Source organism: Zonotrichia leucophrys, chromosome 6, assembly GCF_028769735.1.
Source record: "Zonotrichia leucophrys gambelii isolate GWCS_2022_RI chromosome 6, RI_Zleu_2.0, whole genome shotgun sequence".
Taxonomy (NCBI): Eukaryota; Metazoa; Chordata; class Aves; order Passeriformes; family Passerellidae; genus Zonotrichia; species Zonotrichia leucophrys.
In genome coordinates, this window is record NC_088176.1 from 7,216,277 (window position 1) to 7,236,463 (window position 20,187).

General features: G+C 36.3%; 1 protein-coding gene across 2 annotated transcripts in view; it reads right to left on the reverse strand.

Moving 5' to 3' along the window:
* Positions 1 to 1,173: 1,173 nt before the first annotated feature.
* The window catches only part of ATRNL1 (attractin like 1), a 440,678-nt gene continuing 421,664 nt past the window's right edge, over positions 1,174 to 20,187 (reverse strand). For both annotated transcript variants that reach the window (XM_064716242.1, XM_064716241.1), the window contains one exon: positions 1,174 to 4,956. In XM_064716242.1, coding sequence (XP_064572312.1) covers positions 4,832 to 4,956 — 125 coding nt within the window. In that variant the 3' untranslated portion in view covers positions 1,174 to 4,831. The remainder of the gene's footprint in view (positions 4,957 to 20,187) is intronic.

The following is a 20,187-nucleotide window of genomic DNA, read 5'->3' on the forward strand; positions in this document are numbered from 1 at the left end:
GTATTATTGACTCTGATCTTAGCACATAAGAACTGCTACAGGCAAATAAACTAGAAAAAGAAAGATATAAAAGGACAGGAGTTGCCTCACCTTCTGCACTCAGTCTTGGACATGCTGAAAATACTGATACCCAATTGATAATAATTGATAACAACTGATAGTTAATAACATTTTCTATACAGTTTCAAGCACACTTCTATAACCTCATTCAGAAGGACAAACACACTTAGGATTTTATTTCTGCAGAAAGAGCTGTTATTATGTACATAAACAATCACTGAGTTAGCCTTCATATAATTCAATGTAATATGTGAGAATATGTGAGGAAACAGAGAATGTTCTGATTTAGATCAGCTGTGAAACCAACTACATAATCCATTATATTTATATATTTATAATATATACATATAGGCACACACACACACACACACACACACACACACACACACACACAGAGTTATGCTTCAAAAATAATTGTTTGGTTTGCCCACTGGTTCTGCTCTTGCTTCCTCATTGTAGAAAAAGGCAGTTTTTATCATATCAGCCAGGGCACAGAAATATTGTTTCAAGACACAAACAACTTTCAGCATACATGACCAAGCCCGGGGTGATATTATTCCCTTTTCAGCCTCACAATAAATTTCAGGGAGCCACTAGATTTCCAGCTATATGTACAAGATGATGATTTTTCATATCAGAAATACCTGCAGCCATGGAAATGGCCACATGTGGCCATACAGGCAGTCATATAGAAATAGAAACAATCCTTATGAAAATAAAATAGCCTTAAATAAGGAAAAGCCGAAACAACATATGTATGGCCCTGAGTTGTACAAGCCCAGAATGTGCAAGGACTTTTTTTGCCATTTTTGTGCTCTGTTGTTAGTATTTAAAGAGGAATTAAAACTGAAGAGAGCACAGGAACTTCTGGCCACCTGCAGACATCTCTGTGCTTGTAATTATTTGTTATAAGCACCTAAAATAGCCTTGGATATTCCATACTTTATTCTAGATCTGAAATATGTATCAGCAAACGGCAGCTTTTCAGGTAATTCTGCACCTTAGAGAGTGGAAAAAATACAGTTAATTTATTTCATTTTCCCCAGTAATGTTGAACATTCTGAACAGCACAACTTTGTTTATAAAAAAGAGGGATTGTAAATCACCTTTAAGAGAGAATTTTTCTTTATTGTCAAGAAACCGTTCAGATGCCTTTTAAAAAATTGATAATGAAATTAGATACATAATGATTTTATAATTTATATGAATCCAGGAAAATTATAATGGATGAAGATTGAACATCTGTTAAAGTGATCCCAAACTAAAATTCTTACTATCAGGATTCCAGCCTATACATTAAATTATTTTGAAAAAAATTATTGCTGCAGATTTTACACATAACAAATTCCATACCCCAATCTGAAATTGTCAAAATGCTTTTGATTTGGGAAGATGAGAGAAAACTCTATGTATAAAAAGAGCAGTCAGCTATTAAAATTCTCAAATCAGATGAATTTGAATGTTTCTTAATGGTATATTCATGCCTTAACATGTCAAAAATTTGACCTTTTTTATTAAATAATTTTAATAGTGGCGACATACTGATAACCTTTTTTTTTTTTGTACAGGTGAAAAAACATTTCATTACATTTCATAGGAATGTAATGAATGGAAGCAAATATTCTGAAGTGTGCAAATTCAATTGAAATAGTTTCAGGATTTTATATAAATATAGAAATACAAAGAGGAACTGAAGTACTAAACCCATGTTACCATGGACAGGCTATCTCATATTTGGAACAGTAATTTCTGGCTGCTGGATTTCCCTCAGCAGAATCCACAGACTGAGGAGGGGGAGGTTGAATCCTGACAATCAGAACTTCACTGGGCCTTACTTACCAGAACAGCACTTATTTATTTTTCATCCAATATAAATCACATTAAGAGTAAAACAGGCCATTCAACATTTTCTGACTATAAGAAAGGGTTCCAAAGTTAAATTGGACAACAGGGTTAAAAAAAAATATGGCCTTTTCTTGACACAATCATAATGGGACTGTTCATAAAACATCTCATCTGATGTACAGTGGTCATTACCAAAAAGTTTGCACTTGTCAACAACTAACAAAATGTAGTTATCAGACGTTTATGCTATTTATACCTTCCAAAAAGAAAGCTTTGGTAAGTGTTTGCAAACTTCTTAAGTGTGGCCATTAGATAAGTATTTTTTTATTTACTTCATTATTATATGAATTTACTAATTTGCATGCAATCAGGGATCCTGGGAGTAGAAAGACACTTTAGAAAAAAAATTCTCAGAGTGAAGGGAAATGCTGAATGATCCCATGACAAACATGCTTTTCTTGTAGAGTAAAATAACAATTTTACCTGAAAACACAGTAAAATGGCTGATGGCTATTTGCCTATCTTCAATGTGCAGTAAAATATTTTATCCCTTTAAAACTCACACCTGATTTTCAAGTATTTATCAAACTCTGCTTGAGATACAGAGGAATGTGATCCTGTATGAGTGAGCACAGTCACAGCTCTCCTACAGGACTGGATGTTCTTTCTGTGGATGGGGTTTCCAGTACATTCACAAAACACACTGTATAGTTCTTATGTGAAACGCTTAGATTGAGGATAACACAGAGTTTGGAATATATTCCCGACAAGTGGCTCTTTCTTTTTCCTAAGTGTGTGCATCATGTAAACCAGTCCCATCAGTTTATATTCACTTGAACAGATTAACTTTAAAACTGGCAGAAAGGGCTGTTTTCAAAGGACAATTTTTTCACTAGGCTAAGTAGCACTGGTTCGAAGTTCCCAACAGAACCTTTAAAAATGAATTTTTAAAGTTTTAGGTTATATGAGGTCAGAATAGGCAATAAAAGTCACAAGATGGTATTATTTTAAGATAATAATCTTATTTTAAGATATGAAAATACTGAAACAATCATGCCAGTATAAGAAATAATTATACCATAATTCATAAGTGCATAATTTATCAAAACAATAGAGCAGTCATGGCTAGATGCAACCTAATACTCCTGTATAAGATATAACTACATACTGTACAATTGTTCCTTTTTAATAATTATTTTTTACATTTAGTCCTCATCCAAATTAAGCTGAGTACTTGTATGTATGAATGGCTTTAGGAAATAAACACAACTCACAACAGGGCTTTATTACTGCTACTGCACCACCATGGCATGCAAGTAACTATGAAGTCAACTATAAACAGTAAAATGTCATCATCTTTCTGAAATAAAAAGAACATAAAAAATACAGATAAAGTAGTAAACATCAATTATCTTTTTTATATCTTTCATATTTACCAAAAGTCTATCATTACATGAGACATTTAAACCTCTGTATCACTCTCCTGTACTAGGATGGTGGCAAATTTGGAGTTGAGAAACTATACTTTCAACAAGCTTGTACAAAACTACTGGTTTCATATTACACTCTGTCAGTGTGCAATGCATAAATGAGAATATGACACATCTGCTACCTGCCCCTTAGCATTCTCTTACTCTTTTCTATGTGCATGAATTCTGAGTAAATAAAAAGAGCAAGGGCTATTAAAGCTGGTTGCCAGGTTATCTGTTGTGGTTACTGAGCCCCCAAAGGACCAAAGTCCTTCACAAAGGAAATTCTTTCATCTGCTTTTTGTTGCTGAGTACTGATTGTGTGAGGTTCCACACTGGTTGTGGGATTTGACAGCTAATGTTGGCAGCAAGATGGATTTTTAAACATTTATTTATTTATATAGGGCAATTCCTTAACAGGTGCTAAAGTGACAATGAGATGAAATTCTGCAGTTGTGAGGGAAAAAATATCCACACTTTATTATAAAAACAAGGGCCAAAGTGCTGACTGGGATTAATCTCTTCTGCTTACAGGTCAGGACAATATACAGATACTAGAAAATTTCAATATTGAAATGGGAGCAGGTTGAATAACAGCATGTTCAACTCTCCTTAGATTTGCAGTCTTGGAGACTGTCTTGGGAAAAAATATTGTAAACCAGCTTTTCCATGCTCAATTAATTTTGCTGATCATTTAGCTGGCATGGAGAACCCTCTTTGTAAAATATCCCTAATTCAGGACAAACTCTGAGGTACAGAAAAGAAAGCCCACCCATCACTCTTCTGCAGCCCAAATTATGTTAATGAGTTTTTTTCCAATGTAAAGAAAAATAATCATTAAATGCTCAAGTCATAGTATTTAATAGAATTATCTTTCAAATATTACAGGTGGTGTTCTTGGAATACACCTTTGCTAAAAGCTGCCTACCTCTTCTGGGCAATGATAAAAAACCACTTAAATCCAAATTATTCTCTTTAGCTTCTGCTTGCTGGAAAGAAATCTTAATGCCAATTACAAGGAAAGAACTGTACAATTCCCATTGTTACATTAAGCGATACAAAGATTTCCTTTAGATTCCTGGAATTTGCTCAGTTTTCAATTATACAATTTGTTTCTTCATTACAAAAAAAAAAAAAAAAAGTGAAGTTTCTCCTAGATATGTCCAAGGATTTTTCCCTGCTCTGATATGTTCAGGATTAAGAAAACTCGGTATTTTATTTTGGTTTTTGTTGCTACCAGGATCCACTCTTTATTAAAGCTCATCAAGCATGCTGATACCTACCAGAAGTTAGTTCTGCTTTGGGGGATAGCAGGCTGTGTGACTAAAACAGAGCACAGTACCTCATGTGTTCATCCATAGATTTGCCTCCATAAAAACTGAGGCTGTAGTATAGCTTTCAATGGAAGCCATTTAAAAAGAAAACATTACAGAATATACAATTGTAGTTTTTGACTCTCAGACACAAGTTCCTTGACGTGTTGAAAGGTGATGTTTTCGATTTCTGACTCCTGAACTCTTATCTTTACAGTCCGCAGGCTTCTGTTGTGAAATGTCTATCAGAGCACTTGCAATTGCAAGACCTGTAAGATAAATAAAAGAAAAACAAAATTTAATGCTCAGCTTTCCTGAGAAGAATTCCAGAGCAGCGTGATGGTTTCTTTCAAGGCAAGTTTATGTACTTTCCCAGAAGTGATCAGTTTCATTTCAAAGTCAGATAGCAAGTTCTCACTTTCTTAAATGCCTCTTGGTAACAGTGAAGAGACAGTGGAAGGAAAAGGATGCAGTTAAGACACCAGACTGGATATAAGGAGAACTGAGCTCCACTTGTGTCTTTTATTGATTTGCTGTGTGATCTTAGCATGACCTCTCTTTATGACCATTTTCCATTTATGTGGACCAGAAGCTTTCTGACATGAATTTTCTCATATTAAATATATGTGCATTGCATTTAGAAATTGATAAAATCATCAAATCAGAAAATGAGAAACAGAAACTTCAGTTAGGATAACATTGTATCCCTGAATATTTGCCTTTGCAATATATATATATATATATATATATATATATATATATATATGCCTCTTTAATTGGGAATATCCAGAGGTTAATATTTACCACAAAAAGATATGAAAATATCTTTCTAGAAAGCACAGATCTGTAAAGAAGTAATGGACCATGATGGCCTAGGTACATTCTAAGTGTTTTCAACTCACCAAAACTCTTCTGGTTTGGATTCTGGTTAATTTGTTGATATTTCACGGCCTGTTGTAATCTTAACAGGGTACTGCCAAGGGCACAGGCCAGCATGCTTAGGAATCGTAGAAACACAGAATATTCTGAGTTGGAAAGGACCCACAAGGATCATCAAGTCTTGCTTCTGGCCCAGAACAGGACATTACCAAGAATCCCACCATGTGCATTGTCCATGTCCTTCTTGAACTGTCAGTGCTGTGACTACTGCCCTTGGGGAGCCTGTTCCAGTGCCAGCCATCCTCTAAATGCAGTATTTTTCTCTAATATGCAACCCAAAGCTCTCCTGACACAACTTCAGGCTGTTCTCTTGGGTCTTCCCCTCATGAGGAAGCTGGAGCTGCAGTGAAGTCTCTCCACAGTCTCCTCTCCTCCAGGCTGAACAGACCGAGTGACCTCAGCCACTCCTCATTCTGCTTCCCTTCCAGACCTAAGAAGCTAATATTTTAAGAATTTACTCTTCCATTTCCTTGCTACTGCATCCTTTCTAGAAATTAGTGACTTCTAAAATGCTGTGATTAACAAAACACTTAATACAGGGTAGTTCTAGGCTTTTAAATTCACACAGGTGATATTGAAATCAAATGGATTAGGAGTATTCACATCATTTATACTTTCTACTACAAACAAACCACAAAAACCCCATCTACATATACCCAAAATGTAGATAAGGATGCCGCTGGTTCTCCATGCAGCCCAAAACCTTTCATTCTCCAGCGAATAACACCACCACTGTCCAAGGAAACCTTTGAAAACACTTTTCACCATGTTTAACAGGCACTCTCTATTCCTTATCTCAAGCCAATATCAAACTCAATTTATCTATTACACAGATTCCAATTTTGCAATACTTTTCATGCAGTCCCTCATTACAGCTCTTATCTACTAAGAAACTGTGCAAAAATTAGTTTTTCACTAACAAGTGTTGCTACAGTCTCCTTTCATAGTATTAGATTTATGGTCAGATTTAATTCAGGTTTCCAGGATTCTGCAAAATCTATGCTATTGCACACTGGTAACATTACCTTTCTTAAGTTTCAAAAAAGTTGCAAGAAGTAATTAATGTGCATCCAGATTTTAAAAATGCATGATACTGTAAAACACTAAGTACAATTATCATTGATACATTTCAGGATATGTAAGAGCCAAGATTAATCAAGTTGTTTTTTCTCACATACACAAATACTTCATGGCATGAGCCAGTGATGCTTAAAATTGGACTCTGACAAATTAAATTGTTGAAATCTTTGAGGCACCTTTAAAGTTTAAGCAGTAAACTTAGGTATTAGCAAATTCAGGGATAAAACCTAAATAACATTTCGATGATTGCTTAGATGTAACTCCATCTTCAACAGCTAGGCTTAGAGACTATGCTAAGCAGAAGGAGTATTATTAGCAAACAGATTTTTTAATTTAATAAGCTATTTTAAAATATATTTGTATGTATTAAGCTAACCTCACCTAATATAACAACTAACAAAAAGGAATCCTTAGGTCTAACACTGCATATTGGGATGTACTGGCATGTTGATAGAATTCCATTAAAATCAGGTTGCTACAGAAGATCATTTTTCAAAATGTCACACAAATCATCTGATGAAATTCATTTATTATGTTCTCTACGCCCAGCATAGTTCCTTGTTATCAAAGCAATACAATTAACTGGGGGAACAATTCATTATTTCAGACTGGCAGTCTAAAGGAATTTCATTTACCAAGTCAAGCTTGTGCACAGACACTTCGAGCAAGGAGAATTTACATCAAAATAAAACAGAAGAAAATGCTGTGGCTTAAATATTCATTAAAAAAAAAACCCAACAAAACCAAAACATTCCCTAGATGCTACAGGTTTTTAATCTAAATAATAAATGTGAATACATTTACAGTCACTGAAGTTGGAACTGTAAATTGTACAGTGCTCTGGATGTGTTACCTGAACTCCTAAGTTATTATATTTACCCACCTTCTCTGAATGCTGCTGTTTAAGTATCCTACCTACCATCCAAACTGGTATTTTCCAAATCACTACATGGTCTCTGGTTGCTTCTGACTCTTGAGTAGCATGGCAGAAAGGAAAAGTGGAATCAGTAAGGATCCCACATGGAGGCTCAACAGGTCACCTCTAATTTCTCTAAATTCAATCTTAGTTGCAGAACCAGCCCTATTTTTAAATTTAGTTTGTTTTTCTACAAAATGTTATAGAAATAACCTGACCTAGTTCTATGCAGCTCAAACAACCTCTAGCTGGTTTTAAGGATATGCATGTACAAGTCGTTAAGAAGTAAGCCCAGTCAAATGGTAAGTGGAAAGTATATTTTTGTAAGAGATAATTGCATCCACAATGAGGAAAACACTAGAGGAAGCAATATGAACTTGGTTATCTTAGCAGAACTATTGTCTTTCCTAATGGAAGTTAAATGGTAACAGTTTATTCTCAGGAAGCCTCTAATCATAAAATTACTGGGGTGTGAATTTTTTCCCTTTATTTTTTTTTTTTTACAATAGTGCAAAGCTATTAATATGTAGAGGGATAAAATACAGCAAATCAAATGAGACTACCTTGAAAAGCGCATTCACGGTTTATATACAAACAACCCTTTAATCCTGCATTCAAACAGGAGCATCTGAAAAAGTCATTCATTCTGAGATGCTCCCCTCCCAGTCTCTGTAAAAACAGGCAGTACTATATATTTTAATTTTGCAGCAAAACAGCTTCATTAGGCGTGAAAGGTTAATTGCAGGTTTAAGTGCAGTTGGGGGAACAGTGCACGGGTCTGTGGTGAATAGCACAGTCTGCTACAGGAAGGCTGAGTGCTATAAACTGTTTGCCCTGCTGAAATGTTTTACTACCTCATTTACTAACTGTCTTCTTTTACTGCTTGTATTTGTAGTTCTTCTAAACCTTTAATAGCTACAGTTTTATTTCACTGTAATCAGATTTAAATGGAAATACCCATGCTGGGATGTTTAAAGATATTTCCTCTGATTGTATACAACTACATTTGAACTGATGTAAGGCTACACTATCTCTAAAAGTAGAAAAAAACCCCTACATTGAAAAAATTAGTCTTACATAATGGTGTGCATATTTAAAACCTTTTTTTCCTCCTCTATTGTTCATTTTAATGAGAAATACATGGAATTCTTACTATCTCTTTTGTTAAAAGCAAGGGAACAAAGAATGACCTCAGATTAGGCAGGTAACTGGAAATGTTTCCTTTCAATTTGAATATGCATTATTCAGACATAACATTTGGATAGATGTCTTCATTTGATTAAATTTCTACACATCATTGTTATGCAGAATCAGAACATTCAGAAACCTGAAGACAATAAAATAACTACAAGTCAGGTAGATCAATTAGATTTGTTTGACATTTCAACCAAAATTATAGTCATTGTTTAAGGTGACTTTAAGCAATGAAAATAAAATGCCAGCTGCCATGCAGAGAGACTTAAACAGAAAAGACTGGGTAAACACTATATTATTAAAGTCACAGCTTCACCCCTCAGTGCCCACAAGTCTTTGTGTTCCTTCCATCTGTTAATTCTTTAAAGAGTGGCATTACTGTACATGCTCACCCCATTCTGGACAGACTCCTTGTATCATTAAGGATCTCTTACTCAAATTATTGCCACTGTGGAAGACTTACTGCCCATGGAAGTCTGTAGAAATGGATCTGAGCTGTTTGAAGATGCACTTAGTGATGAGAATCACAGACTGTGGTGGTGCCTCATGAAAGTCACCATAGCACACAGTGAAGCCAATGGAGGCAGTTTCATGTTCATCAATAAAACTACCACTTATGATGTAGGGAATTTTAATGAATTCTGCCATTTATCAATGTTTCAAGTCTATAAAAATACTGTTTGAAAAGTACACAATGTATATCAAATGTGACTTAATGGTATATGCATATATATACATATATATATATACACACCAAAATTATGTAATAATGTAACATAAATATGCCATTATGTAACAATTTTATATATATGCACACACGCAAATTATATACAATCCTCCCAGTTAATAATGAAGTTTTGCATTACCTACTTCTTAATTTGAAAAAACAGATCACACTGACCATCATGTTTATGGAATGCACATATTTATTCTTCATAGAAAAAAATATGCTCATTATACTGTCTGTAATAGCGGGGGAGCATAGCATTCTAGAAGCAGCACAACACTCTAGAAGATTGTTACTAGGCAGTGTTTCTGAGTACCCATGGAAGAAATTCTCTCACTTTCTATGAGATACTGTGCTAGAAATAGTCATATTCGATTCAGTTGTTTAGCAATAGTTTCATGATTTTCTGGTTGTTCCTGTGTTCTCAACCAAACTGCCTCCAAGCAGAACAACTCAGGCTTCATTTCCATGACTGAAAAGGCCAGCCTGTTCTTTGTGCTGCACACTCCTGTGCTATGGATCAAGTCATGCTGGGAGATATCCAAAAGGCACATAAAACAGAACCAGAACAAAATTTGGTATTTAATGGTGATGCACACAGCCCCCTCCTAAGCAAGTACAAACCTGATACTTGAGTACTTTCCAGGAGAAAAATTAAGAGTCATCTGAAGTTCAAGACTGTATATGGCTAGAAGAACACAACAGATCTAAGTTCATTTCAAAGTCAGAAAATAGTCAAATCCTTCATGTGTATCAGAGTTTCCTGATCTGGCAGGTGTGCCTAGACAGTATCCAGAGATCACAGACTTAGTCACAGAGAAAAATAATCATAAGCATCTGCCAAGAACAATAAGTGTCTTCATAGCCTGTCATATTGAATGTTTTTTTATTTGAATTAGATTATTTTTAAAAGGACAAGCTGACAGCACCACAAATTCACAGTCTTTTTATGGGCTTCTCTTCCTGTTTGGTGCATGAATGTGTATTTTAAGTTGACATCACTCTTACTTTTGGAAAGATATATGAAACAAACTAAACTAACTAGGAAATTACTTTGGGAAAGTAACCCCATCATTTTTTTTTTCAGTGATAATTTTTGCAAGATGGGAAGACAGCCAAGAGGCCAGGAGGTATGTTTTCCTTTTCTTTTGCATATAACTTAATTAAATAAGTAAAATATGAGACAGAGCTTAAACCATAACAATAATAAACTAAATAATGATAGTGTGGAATTAAATAGCCACACACTAGTAGAGAGAAGATGTCATACTCCTTTTTATTACACCTTTGCTATTTAGTAATAAGGGCTATCTGTAAGGGACTAAGAAATTCTTATTCCCAGAACAGACTTATAAATTACCTGCTGTCAGTTTGTGGGAAATGCAGACTATACAATAAAGGCTCTTAGAAGAAATGTTCATCCTATCCCAAATTTTCTCATTGTGGAAAGGAAATGGCCCTACATATTTGTGTGAAATATTTGTATTCCATGGGGCCAGTAGGGATTTTTTTTTTTTAATGCAGTCAGGCAGTTCTCCTTCCCTTTCAGAGTGAGATATCCATAATTTGGTCTGAAATCCAGGTCTGTACAACATCTGGTGCCTTGCAGCTATCCAGCCTGCCAGTGAGTGAGAGCCAGCATGGGCTGCTTGGCCTCTCTGGATAGGGACAAAGGGAAGGTGACAAAGCACTCTGGGGTGCTTCAAAAGGTGTCCTGGTGAAGGGGACCCAGTGGGGAGCTGGAGACTCTACAGTAATGGAATGGGGCAATCTAACATTGATCATTGATTCACTGGAGCTTTTTTCTCCCACCCTCTTTTCTCAACTCAAGCCCTCCTGGAACACAAGAACCATGGGACCATTAAATTGTTCCGTTTGGAAAAGACCCTTATGATCATGGGGGTCCAACCATTAACACTGCAAAGCCCACCAATAAAACATGTCCCTGAGTGCCACATTCACACGTCTTTTAAGCACCTCCAGCAATGGTGATTTCACCACTTCCCTGGGCAGCCTGTTCCAGGGCCTGACAACTCTTCTGGTGAAGTTTTTCCTAATGGCCAATCTAAACCTCCCCTAGTGCAACCTGAGGTCAAATCTTCATGTCACATTGTTTTTAACAGAATGATAATAAAAACACCAAAAAAGGAATAATCCACTTAGAATATGTGCAAATCTCATGCAGATTAATTCCTTGCTGCTCTGCCACTGTATATTACACAACATGCATTAAAATGCAAGTAATTACACATTTTTCTACAATGGACAGTAATATTTGAAACATTTGGATTACATTTTCAGTTTGATTACATCTCACTTCCATTGAATCATTTATCCATATGCTATGAAAAACATCTCTATTCTTGTGATGTTGTGCAGCCGTTTAATTTGTTTTCAAGAAAATCACTATAAACTAATTTGCTACTCTGCAAGAATTTGGTGAGATGCATTAATCATGCCAGAATCTAATTTGGTCTTGTAAACCTATTTCTGCAGAAGAGAAAAAGCCTACTTGGAGTATTGAAGAAGCTCTATTTTCACTCACTTTTAGCAATACCTGGTTTAATACAAACAAAATCATAATTGTTTTTTTTTAGAAGTCAGTATCACAGTTATGGCCCAGGTGGGGTTAGTTTATGAAACCCTCTATAGTCATTAGACAAGTCTGGATTGCAAAAGTCTCCTCTACTAGAGGTTGCCTGTACAGCATAATTTTAGTCTTTGTCTTTATCTTCAGCAAACTCTTTTTACTTGGACCATGGATGCAAATCAGAGCAAAATGAAGATATGAAAGCTGTAAAAACTTGTGAGCTTGAGTTACAACATTTTGAAAGCTTTTTTACCCAAGCCCATTCATGCAATTGGATGCTTTAACCACTGTGATGAAAGTTAAAGCCTTACTATACATCATGAGAGGGATGAACACCTGTGGGACAGAGATTTATCATCCATATAAACAGAGTGTGATTGGCCATTATTACAGGGCTGAATTACATTTCATGCAATTCAGTAATCATAATATCTGTGTGTGTGTGAGTATCTGGGAAACAGAGCAGGTTGGAACACAACTGAGCAATCAGGAGAACACTCAGAAGAAGAAAAGGCAGCAGCAGTCACTGGGGTTTGCTTCCCTCCAGAGGGGCCTTTCTGGCAGGGGGTGATTTAAAGCAGATCTCTTTCTGTCTGTAGAGGAAATCTGGGGTGATAAACCTCACCAGGTGAAATTCAGCTTTTATGAATACCTCCCTAATGTTCCATCTGTGTGATAACATACACTGCCAGATTTGCAGCTTTACTACTCTCCTCCTCAAGACAAAACACACCACCTTAAAGACAATAGGTTTAAGGGCCCAAAAGGGGCCAATTCTGCCCATGCTGGAGATAAAACAATGCTACTTACATTACCATTTGCTTTTAAGGAAGAAGATTAGAACAATAATCCTCTAAGATCCTTCTTCTCTCTCTTGCACCCTTTATGCTGCAGGTGTCAGGCTTTTTTTCCCCTTGTCAAAAATTTTATTTAAACCAGAAAGTACTGAATATGTTCATGCAAAGAATTTATTGTAGTTCACCAGTTCAATAGGATTACAGCTTAATCAGAAATAGGCATGATATATGCAGTACTCTTCCACATAGAATTCTCATTTTAGTAAGTTTTGCTTTCAAAGTACCGGGCTTGTTTTCCATTTCCAACATACTGTTGCAACTCTAACCACTGATTTGATACAAATTTGTTTCTGCCCAAATAGCACTGCTAATTTTTCAGTATTCTGCTGATGTCCAATTAGACATTTAGAACATCCCCAGCTACATAGCCAGGAGTCACTCTGACAAAACAAATGATCTTGGGAGGGAAACACAGAATTAAGTCAATGGGACAGAAAGTGTGCTGAGAATTTTGAACCATATTTTGAATATCACCAAAGTGACAACTTCAGGGTCCTCAGGATCTCTAATAAGGTTATTTGTAGTTTCAGTAATATTAATATTTGAGAGCAACGAAAAAGAAAAGAAAAGGAAAAAAGAAAGATAAAGTCACAAATATGCTGCTGTCAGCATCAGGGTGGCTCCATTAGCAAATCTAGCAAATTCAGCATACATAGAAAATTGATTTTTGGTAAAAGGCTGAAAAGCTCACACCATAAAATAAAGATTTTAACCCTCAAACATTTTGTACAAATAGCCCTACCACAATTATGGTCTGCACTGAAAGAGAATAATTCTGTATGGGACTCCAGTATAGCAAAGTAACTACAGAGCTACTCATTTATTCTTTACTGAATCTTCTATTTTACATTGAAAACACCATGTTCTGAGTATAACAGGCAAAATTACACACTTAGACCTGTCAAATTGTATGGAAATAGGTTTCCATTTTAAACACTTCATTACATACACTTACTTGGTCCTGAGCAGTCAATATAGATAAATATCAGTAAAATGATAGTAGAAGAACACTGTTTCTGCTTGTGTGACACATTCAGATACAGCAAATGCCTGAAACTGAGAGATAGTAATAAAATGGTTGCATATCACTGTAAATTGTTATATTATATGTCCTGGGCATGTGTCCTAGTGGGAGAGGAAGCACTGGAAAACTGATAGTCCACAGTCACAGCTTGCCACCTACCTCTATGTGTATTCCCAATCCAACAAGCAATAAGTATTCATTATATAAGCACTCATTGTCTCATTCACCCATTAAATCAATAAAATTTTTGAAAAAAATGAACTCACAACACTAAGACCCCAACAATTCTTCTAGAAAAAGATTACCAAGCTATAACTTGTTTTAAAACAATTTAAAGCATTTCTCTAAATGCCTGTGGAAAAAAAATGAGAAAGATTCTACTGGTACACCAAATTCAGATTCCACATTTCTCCTGCTAGGATCAACATCCTTCAGAAATGCAGAAGCTATGAAATATTCCTCTTGGGATCTCATTTGGCATAAATCTCAGCCTGAATTGCACACCTGTTTTTAATACAACCAAATAAGATCTCTAACTCATGGCCTATTGAGCAGGACTCACTACTAAATGGATGTGGGGAAAAAAAGGCAAAAACCAAGTGAAAGATACCATCAAGAAAATCCCACAAAGTCCATTTCTCAACAATGTCAGCAACCTGAAGATGCACTCAATGAAAATTCACTTTCTGACACTAAAGAGTTACTGCAGCAGCCCATTCTCATCAATATTCATGTGAGTAACAAATGGAAGAAATGGAACCATGGACAAGAAGATGTGGTAAGAGATACACAGAGCTTGGAGTTTTCCAATGTCAGGATGGTTCTTTTAGACAACAGGCAAAATTCAGAGCAATTCTGTGCATTGGTCCCAAAATTTTCATCAGAGAGAGCTGTGCTGTACAGAGCATCATGCTATCTTTGTGTTTCCAGGATGTGATTAGGAGCTAGTTTTCATTTAAGCATTTTCAAAAAAGCTTTTACTATGTGATGAAGGAGAAACAAACCTTCAGCAGGACATTAGAACTCCCTCGCTGCAATTGTGCTAAATCTCCCATCTGTTTTTTAAAAGCAGAAATTGCATTGAGGCTTCTATTTGCTATTTAACTGCTGACCTTTTTCCCCCTCTATTTTTTCCCATATGCTTTTTGATCACACGTGAAAAACGTAGCTTTGGTTCTCTTATTTCCTGATTTTCTATATTTCAATTAGACTTTAATGGCTGTCTATATAGTGATAATGATCCAAGAGTGTTTTGAATGAAATCTGTTTTGTATTTCCCAGCTTCTGAGAGCTGCCACAATTTGAGAAACTTTCTTCTGTAGCCCCTGAAGTGCCTTCTATAACATAATAACATAATAAACCATGGATCTGCTCTCCCTTTGCTGTGCAATACAGCATTCTGTTTCCTACAGTCTGCTGCTGTATGATTTGCCACTATAAATAATTATCCTAAGTTATAAAGATGTAATATAAAACTACAAAGCAATACCATTAGACACCATACACTCGAGACTCTGAAGAAGCCATAAGAAAACACTGATTTTCATAAAGAATAAGAAAAAAGGTGACAATAAAAAACATGGTTCATGCTTAGGATTAGTTCATTAAAAGCTTGCTGCAATTTTGGGTGCAAAGAATGAAAATAGCAGGTAATCAGTGGCAAACTACCTTTTTTCTAAGAGGTGGGACTCCACGTTTTATGACATCTGTCTTAAAAGGTGAGAGGAAAACAAAAGCTGTGGTGGGAATGGGACTTGAAAATGTGTGAAGTTCAGAATTATAAGGATAATCCCCCAAAAGGGGAAGAGCCAGACTCAAGAGGGATTCATATAAATCTCTGTAAGGTTTGTGTCCAGATGTGTGACCTTGTGAGTTGATTTTTGTTTGTTCTGTCTGGTCTGGAGAATACAACAAGAGGCATATATAGGATTTCTGGCTTTTTCCCACATTATTTCCAATGCCTTCCTTCCAAATAACCCTTCATTTTCTGTTCTTATTTTTTGCTGCTTTTTTTTCTGTTGAGCTTCAGTCAGCATCATTTAACTGCCTTTACAAAGTATTCAGTATATAGACTTCCAATAATCAGGGATTTTCTTTGTGAATCTGATGTTAGCAACTAAGACTAATCTAATTCCTCTCTACTTTCTTTTATCTCTTTGCATTGCACTGGTGTAAGAAGGTGGTATGGTAGTCAAAAAAGTTGCAAACATCCTCAAAATCATTTATATTAGTTTTCCTTCTCATGACTTCTCATTTAGTGGGCAATTCTTTTCTAAGATACACACACCCATTATATGCAAAATAAAAATAGATGTTCACATTTGAACTATGACCTAATAATTTCTTTAAGAGCCATGAAGCAGATTGCGAACAATCTGAATGCAGCCAGCCTTATTTCATTATTTGAGTCCCACTTGTGTTTTAAGAAGAATATTTACATTCAAGATTTTAAAACGTGTGTGTTAACTAGTGCACATTTCTCATGCAACTTTTCATCTTTGATGTGTCTAACAGTGCTTTCTCTACTCACACTGCAAAAGGGACAAAAATATGTTTTCCTCACTGGGGTGGCCTCAAGGATACAGAAATCCTTTGTGCCAGTGTAAGCTGTGCATGGAGCTGCTAAATACCCACAGAGGCAGTGGGGCTTAAATCCTCTCCAGATCCACTGGGATGGGTTTCAAGGGAAGGGAAGTTGGGCCAGGAGCCTCCTGCAAGAACAAACAGCCTCCAGAGTGAGGTACGTAATTTCTGAGACTGTTAAGAGATCTAAAGATTGATAGGAGAAATCTGAGCCCCAAAATTCATGGTCTGACTTAAACAAGTGGAATTTTTCACACTTTTTTTCTCCTCCCAAACATTAGCTCTTTCAAGTCCTATTTTAGAGCTTTCATTTACAAAATCAATGTTTACTGACCTTTTCAGAGTGGTTTAAAAATGAAGACAAGATATGTGTCCAGGGAAGAGAAACTGTATTAAAATATCGAGCTTGTTATCTCCAAAGTGCTACACACAAATTAACTAATACATGCTAATATGGTAATTAGATAGTTTGCCTAGCTTTAGTGCAATGACTGTGCTTCCTAAAGCCACCACTGAATGAGAGCTGGAGTGGCATCACCCCAGAGCCAACAGCTCTCCTTAAAACATAATGTGCTTAAACTTTATGTATTTCTGTTTGAAAACAATGTAAGTCTATTTAGAGTACTGACACGAATTGCAAAAAACATATTTTGAAATCAAGGTATGTTTTGAGTTATTGAAATACTGCAATATAGACAAAACCAGAAGGGGTTGTTGTTGGCTGGCTGGGACGAGGACGGAGCTACGGACATTTCACCTGGAATGACCCCTGTGTTCTGCACCAACATCACAGGCAATGACCCCTCACAGCTTCTTCTCAAGAGCAAACAGCAGAGAAAATACTTCAAAGTTTTAGAGGGCAGGGCCATCCCCTTCACAGGGCTGTCCACAGGCTCCCTCCACCTTTGTGGAAAACCATAAGAGACCAAACAGGCTTCACCTGTGGCTCCCCAGAGGATCACACTCCTTGGACACTTGACTTGCATGTCCAGCTAGATTAGGTACATGTTTGTACACCTCTCACTGTAATGAAGTCCCAGACACAGTGAGGACTCTAAAAGCTTGAGAATAGGAATGATAAAAACTCAGTCATAAACAGAAATCAAACTGGTCCCATCACAGGTACCCGTGGAGCTTTTGGAATAATGACAAGAAAGCTGGCACAGTATCACTGGCATGATGTATTCTGAACCAGATTGGAAAAAGCAACCTGGAAAAAAAACAGTATGATTATAATGAATGAGCCTTTATTCCACATATGAAAGTGCTTCTGATGCTGACAAAAGGAGGAACAAAATTTATCATTCTAGGATCTAAGGGGACAAAACAACAATATTAAATCATGAAAGGTTTTGTTGTGAATTGGCATTGTTTTCTGTCCCTTGTGTTACCAGAATGATAAATGCTTTCCTTTGTGTAGGAAAGAAAGGATACTGCATGTTGTTTATACATATATTTATGCCATATTTTTGAGATGGTTGGTTAGATTCTCATTAATAAAATATTTATATTAAAGGTGCTAATAAACATTTGGGGGGTGGGGGTAGTGATTTCCTCATCTGCAGTTTTATTTGAGAATCTCCTTCATGATATTTTAGTTTCTAGGACAGATGTAACAAGATTCAGCTATCACAGTTCTTAGGATAACTGGTGGGAATATTCCAGAAGCACAATGTGATCAAAGTGGATGCAAAAGCAATACCCAAATGACTAAAGGCAAAACTGTGCCAGTCCCAGAATTACAGAAAGAGATGATATGTATGAGACATACTAAACACTTGCATTTGAATTTTTAATATAGAAAATAAATGTCACAGCATTTTCATGAAGAATCTATTAGTCTTGAATGCAGCTCATCTGCTACTCATTGCTATGGCTTATACCTTGTACTTTTTATCCATCTTTAACTCCTGCTGAACACTCAAGCAATTGCAATGTCTGACAGGAGGTTATGGATTTTTTTCATATTATCATATTTTTCTTATGTTTTATATTTTCAAAGGCTAGCACAGAGCATTCCAGTGAGCACATGAGAGTTAACACACTCTGTTGCCAATAATTTCAAATGCAAGCAATATCTCCTGGTTTGCACAGTTCAGGATGAATATGGTGCATCACTGTGCCATCTAAAGTGACTCAGCTCTGAGAGCTTCAGGGCTTGGCTCTGCCTTCAGTGCACTGAGAACACAAGGCTGAATTTTTTAGACGGTAAAAAAAAAAAGTAAATAAATATATAACTAGTAATCTGGTCTGCAAAGATACATACGAGCATGACTCCAAGAAAGGATTACTTTTGAATGGTATAATTCCGTGCATGCTCTGAGTGCTGGGCAAAAGTTCCTAGAGCACAGCCAATTTTCCTGCACAGATTTCAATTGCTAGGTTAGATGCACTTCAGAATAATATTTAAAATTGCAGAGAAATGTGCTCTATGTCTGTTAGATATTACAGCGAGCATGGACAGAATGGCTCTTCAGATGAGCATGACGGTTTTCATTTTCTTTTTGGGTGTAATTGCTGTTCCTGTTACTCAGCCCCCTCCCTGCAGCCTCCATCAGGGACTCAGCTTCACTGCCTTGTGTGTGATGGGTGAGCACTGCCCCACAGAGCTCACAGCACAAACACCTCTGCACTGACATAAACATCAGTGGGAACAGAAACACACTCTCAGACCTCCTTCACACACAGACTTTTAAAATTCAGCCCAAACATGCAAATTTAGCTGGACTTTTATGCAATAATGGACTAAGCAATAAAAGTTCTGCAAATCACTGCCAGCTCTCAGTTACACTCCGTACTTCAGAGGCTTCAGGTGAGATTTCTGACACCCTGTTGCACAGCTATCACCAAGCAGCCCTTTGTGAATGGCTACATTAATGGTGTGTAAGAAGGAACACCACCTACTTTACTCCTATCTACATTGGCAGTTCCTGCACAAGTAAAAAAAGATACAGCTTGATGTTAAAAACTGTCAATGTAAAAGCTTCATAGCTCTACAGTGAAAAAAGATTGCATTAATCAATTGGTTTGGATTGTTTGGGGTTTTTTTGACAGAGATCTGAGCTAAATTATTTTGAAAACTAATACATGAGTAAGCTGCAAAATTTAATTACTTCAATTAGCACAAATTTTTCAGGGAACTTTCAACACATGTGCAAAGTTTTGTGTAGAAAATGACATGTACAGGCGTGACATTGAAAAGTCAGGAAGTTCACAGATTTTGATAGATTTCAGGTTGGATGTGTCAAAAGATAAGCCCTGATGCTGGCAGGCAGTCTCCCTTGAAAATTTAGATTCCATATACAGAGATTTCAGGTAAACCAATTTTTACTTTCACCTCTGCCTCCCAAGTGCTGGTCTCAAAGGACTTCATTTCAGCCAAGACCTGTCAAACCCCAAATGCTTTTCATTACTGAATTCCTTCTGTATGTTCTGTCAGCTGTGTTAAAATAATAAATTCACAAGCAATTGATTTTTGAAAAGGGAGAGAACCAACTGAACTCATCTCTTGATTTTCTTATTTCCGCATATAATTTTTTTCTTTACATATTTAAAATTGTAGTTTGAAATCTTTATTTTCTATTCTCTTT